The sequence below is a fragment of the Apium graveolens genome, unplaced genomic scaffold (genome assembly GCF_009905375.1).
Source record: "Apium graveolens cultivar Ventura unplaced genomic scaffold, ASM990537v1 ctg522, whole genome shotgun sequence".
In the NCBI taxonomy this organism is placed as follows: domain Eukaryota; kingdom Viridiplantae; phylum Streptophyta; class Magnoliopsida; order Apiales; family Apiaceae; genus Apium; species Apium graveolens.
In genome coordinates this window covers 31,554-40,196 of record NW_027418868.1, presented here as the reverse complement: position 1 = coordinate 40,196, position 8,643 = coordinate 31,554, and the positions used below count along the sequence as shown (strand labels likewise).

General features: G+C 34.0%; 1 protein-coding gene across 1 annotated transcript; it reads right to left on the bottom strand.

Annotated features, from left to right (window-relative positions):
• Positions 1 to 3,716: 3,716 nt before the first annotated feature.
• On the bottom strand, positions 3,717 to 5,449 carry LOC141702493 (scarecrow-like protein 18). The gene is made up of 2 exons (XM_074506152.1): positions 4,945 to 5,449; positions 3,717 to 4,861 (listed from the first exon to the last, which is right to left on the bottom strand). Exons 1-2 carry the CDS (start codon positions 5,447 to 5,449, stop codon positions 3,717 to 3,719), a joined length of 1,650 nt encoding a protein of 549 aa, XP_074362253.1.
• Between the last annotated feature and the right edge of the window lie 3,194 nt (positions 5,450 to 8,643).

Genomic DNA, 8,643 nt, shown 5'->3' with positions numbered 1-8,643 from the left:
TCATAAATTTGTTCTCATTCACATGAAGAGCATTTTACACAAATTTACATATAAAATGTAAAAACACCCTTAAAACCACAAATTTAATTTATAAATATGACTTAGATTATTTTACAAACACCCATAAACATTTTATAATTTTCATCGTAAGTTAGATTAGATGCCTCTATCAGTTTCACCGTAAGTTGTCCGTCACCTGATTTGTTACAGAGTGTAAGTTCACACGTTTCCTTCTTTTTATTATTTTGCTATACTTTTCTTTTTATATTTTGTACCATCTCTGTGTATTTTTATGGTGCTCAAAAAAGGAGATCGGGATAGAGAGTTGTAGTAGCTGCATTTTAATTTCAGAAAATTTTGGGAGGATGCGATTTGGTATAAAGGGAAAGTACCGAAGTATTTGTGGACAAGAAATGTTGTTGTAAAAATTTCATACAATCCAGACTTCAATGATACATTTTAGATTAAATTAGAATTTAAGCTAGGGTTTAGGGTAAATAAATATCCTCAATCCTAAATTCGTAAATTGTAGTTATTTTTAAAAAAAAATTGAAATAGAGTGTCATTTTTACCTAAATAATAATTTTGGGATATTTTTTCTAAAATTCATTACCTTCTCATACTAACTCATGTAAGTGGAATTTTTCTTAAATAATATGATTGAATTTTGAGACAAATGGCCGGGAATTAAATTTATATTGTAGAAGGGGAAATAATTCGATTTTTTAGTCTAGTTGATATTCTGTTATGTTTCGGCACATATAAAATGCTATTTATTGATGAATAAAATTGAGAATTTCAAATTTTTCCACTCCCACCATATCTATTCTTTACAATACTTTCGGCCTTAATTCACTTGTCTAACTGTGTTTATGATCATGTACATAATCGAATGTAGAAAACAAATGAAACAGTAATTCGGCTCATGCAATATTGCTATTCAGTTTTTATTATTGAAAATGGTCTCTCTTGCATGAGTTTTCATGTCCGGGATAGCGGCGTGAGAATTTTCACATCTCTCTTCAATAGTGGTGGTCGGGGGCTTGGTAGCTCATGCCTCATGATCATACAAATACATTTTTTTTAGGGCATACCGGGACATAAGGAACCGGACACCAACATATAAGTTCAGGAGGATAAGGCCATTTGTTTACAACTAAATGGTTAGAGAACCGAGGATGAGAGACAATATAGTTACCAGCCTCAATGAACCAAATTGTCCGTGAGCTACTCGAGCTCGGCTCGTAAAAAATTTGAATTCGACTCGAAAATAATCGAGCCGAGCTCGAGCTCGAGCTTTTCTAATTTTTAACCGAACCGAGCTTAAGATTTGCGAGTCTTATCGAGCCTGTATTATTTTTTAATTTTTTTTATTATAAATAATTTTTTGTAAATATTTAATATTTTGTATATATTATTTTTTTATCGAGTTGAACTCGAGCCGAACTCGAGTCGAACTCGACCCGAACTCGAGTCGAACTCGAGCCGAACTCGAGTCGAACCGATCATATTTCGGTTTTTGTTAATATTTAGTGAATTAATTCGAGTTTTCGAGCCAAACTCGAGCCTACCGAACCTTTTCCGAGCCGAGTTTAGAACTTAAAATTTAAGGCTCAGTCGAGCTCGAAGCTAAGTTCGAATCCGAATTATTTTAATCGAGTTAAAGTCGAGTCTGGCAATATTCGGCTCGACTCGGCTGGATTAGACCTGCCGAATAGTATATGGAGGGTCTTGGTCAAGATATGTAGTAAAGTAGGTAGTATATATAACAGAGATCATTTGCCAAATCATCTACATGTAGTTAATAGATCACAGGTATTTCAAGACTTTAAGCGTGTCTCCATTTATGTCACTCAATTTAGTATTACTATGAATATTTTCAAATGGAGCTTTTTTCCTATTTAGTTATCTTTCAAGAGCAAAATACAATATGCATGAAGTAAAATATTAGACATTTATTCATTCACCTTTAACTTTGATTCTTTTTAACAAAAATACCTTTTAAGTGTATATACTAGGAAGATGGCTGAGATTAAAAGCAAGAAGGTGCCACTTTTGCAAATTAATACGAGGAACATTGGTATGACAATAACTTGACAATGTCAAGTGTCATTCTTAAACATTTCCTGGACCTTTCTACTGCAATGTAGCTAGATGTGTGCGTTATATGAGACCTCTTTGAGCCTGTATCTGCAGTACTTCAATTCATGGGCCGAATCAAGAATATAGTAATGTTTGAGGGAGACGGATCCAAATTATTTCATATTTTTTCAAAATTTTAGATTAAAATTTGTTTGAATTAGGAAGGTTAGCACGGACCAGAGCTCACTCTGGCCCTCCCTAAAGTTCCGCCCCTCCCTGCGCCAACACCTGATAGTTTGTCCTATTATTTCAAACAACAAAGTTTCTTTAGGAATTTTTGTATATTGATAATAGTTTCTCAACTGTAGAATAACTATTACTCAAAAAAAAAAACACTGTAGAATAAGTAATCCTTAAAACAAAGTTAAAACAGAACAGTTGTATTTGGTGGCTGATTTTCTTAAGATTTGTGTACAAGGCAGGCCTTGGTCCTACCTAAGTATTCTGTTTTGTCCCTTTAGATTGTTTGCATCATCATGTACAGGTCAACTAAATTATTAAATATGCAAATTAAGTGCGCAGATCAAAATGTCAACCTCTTACCAATTCTTATACATCACATACAGATGCTCATCCGACCAGATGGTTTACACAAAATTCCTCTCCGACATTATCATTCTGCAGTCTTGAATATATAAATTGTAAAATTAGAAGCAGAGATGAAGCAAGCGATTTAGGTACTTTGATAAGATGCATGTACTTGATTATACCTTGGAATTGCTCAACTCATAGAATGTTTATTGTAATGCAAAATAATAATCTTCTGATCCTCACTCCTAGTTTGCAGGTTCAAGGTTCTGGTCCCTGTATAAACAAAAAGGGAACAACATATAAAACACAACAGACGCAAAACCTACAATTAGCAAGTACAAAATACAAATCTTTGAGCTTGTGACCAGTGATCAGTTATTTGAATTCTAAGTCATTGTAGTTTAGAGCTTATGACAATGGTCAGTTATTTAACTTTAAAGTCCTTCATCTCTGATCAACTCTGAGAACAAACATGAGAATAGTCATGCCAAATTCGGACCATTCTTCTCTGTAACTTGACTCAAAATATGATTCTTTAGGACCTATTAAATGCCTTTCCAGCAATGGACTAGGAACTTTAGTCAGGTTGGTTCGCATGACACTATTTCAAGTCCCCGGGTTCTCTTCCTGCGATTTGACAAGCATTGGTTGAAGTGGCATATAGAGTGTTCAAATAAAGAGAACTAGGGACAGTGAGTTACATCTGCAGTATGACTTTCAGCATGCATTCTTCCTTATATTTTTATTTGAGCACTAGGATCCGGACACTCTTACCCAACAAAATAAGAGATGTTCTGCTGTAAAATACAAGAATTAAAAAGGATAGCATCACAACTAATTTTCTTTTGATTCAATTCGTTTGTCCAAATCATTAATTGATTGTACAAGCTCTACTAGCGAGGAAGTCAAGAATATCAGAACTTTATATGCATCTAAAAACAAAATTAAGGTATGCCATCACTTCTAATATAAATCAGGAATGAAATAATAAGCAGAAGTTAATCAAAGGAGGTAGTTTGTATAGGTGTTAATGTTTTTATAAGCTAAAGAAATTTCAAAGCAGACACTGACAAAATTGGAGTTCCCTTCCAACCAATACTAAGGCTTTTCCCCATCATCTCAAATGTGCAAGAACTTGCACAAGCAAAGTTGTTAACCAACAATTTTGCTTGATATAATGAAGCTCTGCTCAGTTCTGTCTCCACCATTCCAAATCGTGAAAAAAATGCCTTCCACACATTGCTATTTACATGGCGTACTCGTCTTTCCTCTCCCTCAAAGGCCACAATATTTGCTATTTTTGGACTAAACTGTGTTGATTCTGATATTATCCTATCTTGATCATCGCGATCCATGCATTCTTCCATAGAATCAAATAACGCACCATAGTAAAAAAGAGCTTCAACGAACCGATTCACAAAGACTGGTGAATTATGGTTTGCTTCGACCTCAGTAACAATCATAATGCGAGGATTAATCTTTTGAAATACTGCCATCAAATTTTCTAGGTGATTGGGCCTCTCAATCAAGGTTGACAAAATGTATGGTGCATAAACAGCTACCATTTCTTCACTTTCTAGCTTAAAGAGCGATTCATTGAGATCTAGCATGTCAGCTACCATAACGACATTAAAAGAGAAGGACAAGTTCAGTGATTGAGCAACACTCATCAGGCGTTTACCTGTCTCCTTTATCTTCTGCTCCGATATAGTTCCAACTGCAGTTACCTTGAGATGCACAAGGGGACAGTCAGATCGAGCTGCAAGGGCTTCCATCAAGATAGATAAATGCAAACCATTTCTAACCTCAAGGTCAATTATATGGATCCGCTTTGCCTCTGATACATTTTCTATCATCACTTGCATGGCAGTGAAGAGGATAACTTGAGAGAAAGGTACCTTCTGATAACTTGCAAGGAGGCTTGGGTTTGGGTTCATTGATGTGTCTTGTAACTCAAGCAACTGCCTCTTTCCAGAACCCTTTGTTGTTCTCCTTCCAGTTTCCTGGTCAATTTTCTGTTGAAGAGCCTTGGAGAAATAATACACTATTCTTTGAACAGGGGTTCCTCTGATGGAAGAACATTGATGACAATGACTGAGGAGGTGGCTTGCACGACTGAATTGTTGTTCCCCTACTTTTTCAGCAGAAGCTAGAAGATGCTGAATGATTTCAACATCTCTATGTTCTTCTACAGAAAGGCCCAAAAGCGAAGTTGAGTATGGATGGCTAAGCTCGAAGTTGTTAACAATAGGAGAACTGGATTGAATGAACTTCTCTCCACCCAAACGCAGAAGAAATCATGAGTTGATAATCTTTTTCCAGCATTAGCACATGCTGTATCATGGCTGGGAAGATTAAATTGTTCGTAATCTGCTTGCCCGAACTTCGTTTCATGATTAATCGTAATACCAGAAGAAGACTCCTGCGGTGATATTAACTCCTGAAATTCTGAATGGATTGTTTCAAAATTTTTAAGCTCTTCCGGACATAACTGAGATGATGAAGGCTTAATATCATAGCACAACTCATCAAAATTTGTAATTTCTGCAGAGAATATCAAACCTTGCTGCTTTGTAGGCAACGAAAGATTCTCGTTAATCATCGTATTCTGATGGAACAAATTAATGTTCCCCCACTGCACAAACTCTTCTGTTCCATACCACTGATTCCTCTCTGTATTCACTTCTTCCCTACTGCAATAGTCCTTGGAATGGCCAAATTGATTAGGAATGCCACGAGAGTCAAATTGCACAGAAGGAAACATCTCTATCACCATTCTAAAATAGAAAGTATGGCAAGATTTTTCACATATAACTTTCTGAGTTCTCAGGACTCTCTAGTCAACTATATTTATACAGGAAGCATCCCCATAATTGACAAGGGTATAATCTTAATTTAATAATTCATACGGCATAACTCAGCTCTATACATGTAACTTGAGGTGATTTGGTCAAATAATATTATATCTTAGCCGGCACCCAACAACAAATTTTGACATTAGTACAGTTTCATTGACATTTTAAAACAACACAGAACAATAATCAGGTATTTAAAGAATTATACTACTTAAGTAGGACTCTAATCTCTAAAGTCTAGACGATCTGAATACGTCTTTCTAGGGTATTCTCTATTTCACCTAGTGTTTTTCATTCCGGGAGTTAATAATTAGATAGAAAAAAACATAGTGTTGCCTAGTATAAGTCTGGAGATCGATGTTCAAGATGTACATAGCTTTGCTCTTATTTTCATAAAGAAAGGCTATTTATGGAGTTTGAACTTATGACTTACGACGTAGACATTTGACCATTATAGCACTGGTTGAAGCTCAAATAGCCGATTCATAATAAACCTTTCACCATCTTTGGCTCCAGGGTGTATTCTTTAAGTCAAACAAGTATGCCAACCACAGCATCCAAGACTAAAAGCCAGTACAAACTTAAATTTTGAAGGGCCGTCCCAATGATAACTGAAATTGATAAACAAAAAGTAATTAGTTAGTTCTCCATATGTCTAGTAAACAGAATCGAAGATATAAAAAATCTCTTTAAGTCAAATCATGTCAAACTAGTATTTACCTTTCGAAGAAATATTCAACTACTATACTTCCTCCAAGACAAATTATAAACAAAAGACCCCTTCTAGATCAGCACATTTCCACATCCAGAGAAAATGTCACAAGAAATGGTCTAAGCTTAATCATGTTCTGTGTTACCGAACAATCTGGAAGCACTAATTGAGGTTCTAGATTTATTGGTTCGGACTGCACATAAATTTATATCTTGATGATCAAATATCTTAAAATTAAATCCAAATTGATCTCCTTGAGAAAGTTAACCTTTTACTGTGAACTTCTCTACTCAAAAATAGCTTCCACAGATCCTATAGTAATCCTCTCTCATGATTCATCATATTGTAAAATGGCGTGACATGAGTAATTTATAGATGAAAGACTCTGCAATTGCTGTCTGAGGCATCACTCTAGTTAAACCAGGACATTATCTATCTGGAATTGGAAGACAGGATATGTGATGTTAAGACTGAGTTGAAGTCTCACATATATCTAGATTTTGCAGAAATATCTGGAAAACGTAGAAAATATAGGAGTTCCCTTCCCACCTGAAAATTACACATCTTCCACTGAATGAAGTTTGCAATAGGCACCACAAGCAAATATATTAATCACAAATTTTGCTTTATGAATATATTGCTCAATTCTGTCTCGACCACCCCTGAGCTGGCAAAAGCCATTTTCCAGACATTGATACTAAGTACTAACATGTCAATTTTTTTTCTCATATGCCTCCTTGGTCACAGTATTACTTAATTTCCAGGCCCCAAGGAATGATTCTGTAACCACTCTATTTGATTCGCCTTTACCCAAACTGGGTAAATTAGGTCTGCATTAACTTCGGTTATGACTAAACGGTGTGTTCCCGACTACATGAAAGAATAGAAAGAACGGAAAAATATATTATCTTTCTTCTGGATAAAAGAAAGATATAAATGCACTTTGCATACTCAAACAAAGTTGAAAAAACAATTTTGTACCAGAACTTTCGGAAATACAACTTTCACCCCTCAATTTCAACTTACTAATTCAGTATGTACCCTTTTGCAGATTATAATTAAAATAATAAGGGGTAAAAAGGGAACTTTATTTTAAAATGTAAATAAATTTTAGTTGGAATTTCAAAAATAAGTTAAAATATTTATAAAAATGATTTCTTGTATATTAAATATTAATATTGATCATAATATTTTCATTAAATGCACTTTAAAATCATAACGACGTCAAAGACTTTAAAATGAAATAATTATATTAAATTAAATATATATAAAAAAAATTATTTTGAATTTAATTTTGGTAGAATTATATAATTTTTGACATTAATAATATTACTAAAATTCAAAACTCAACTATATAATATTATTCAAAAAATTTAAAGATATTATTTTATAGCTATAATAATAAATTCAATTTTTAATATAATCTGAAAAATAAAAAAATTAGTTTAGTTAATATTTTACTGAAATTCTCATTCTACCCCTTACTTTTTTAATAATAATCGTCGAAGGGGTGCTTTCTGAATTGGCAGGTTGAAGTTGAGGGGTGCAAACTGAGTTTCCAATACTATTGATACACATTTGTTTTTGAAACAAAATAAGAGGGTGCACAGTGCAATTTTCTCTAAGAGTAATGAAGATACAGGCAACCACTACTACATATAGAAAAAAACATCTAGAGAATTAGTTAGTTAGACAGATGAATGAATCAAATCTCTCTATAATCTCTCTCCTCACCACAAGCATCTCTCTCAATTCTCTATCTCTTTGATTTACTGTTTGATGGTAGAGAATTAGTTCATAACTTGTACATACAGTTTAGTCTGTAGTTTCTTGTAATCATTAAGCTGAGTAATGGATGTTTTATGATTCAAAGTCTGATCCAGTACAGTTCTTGATATAACAAGTTCATTTCGTTAATTGTGACATGGTATCAGAGCACCTTGTTGCGGTTCTGGATTTCGTTTGTAAGTTTTCTTGCGATCCATTCCGCCATGAATGAGCTTGTTATCTTTATTTCAATCGTGAATTTCTTGAGATTTTATTTGTTTGAAATTTTCTGGTATTCTTGTTGATTGTTAAGATCTTGAAGTTTCACTAGCGTTGATTCTCGAATTGATTCAAAATTTCATCATATATTATTTCTCAAAATCAAATTCTTATCAAAGATCATCATCATTTTTTTTCTTGAAATCGGAATCGGTAAATATGAATGATAATCCGATTGATCCTTCTCAAGATCCTACATCTCCCTACTATTTACATCCATCTGATAATCCTGGTATGAAGCTTGTATCAATGAAATTTGATGGAAATAGTTATGCTGATTGGAAACGCTCGATGTTAATTAGTCTCTCTGCGAAAAATAAAACTGGTTTTGTTGATGGATCTATCACAAAACCAAAC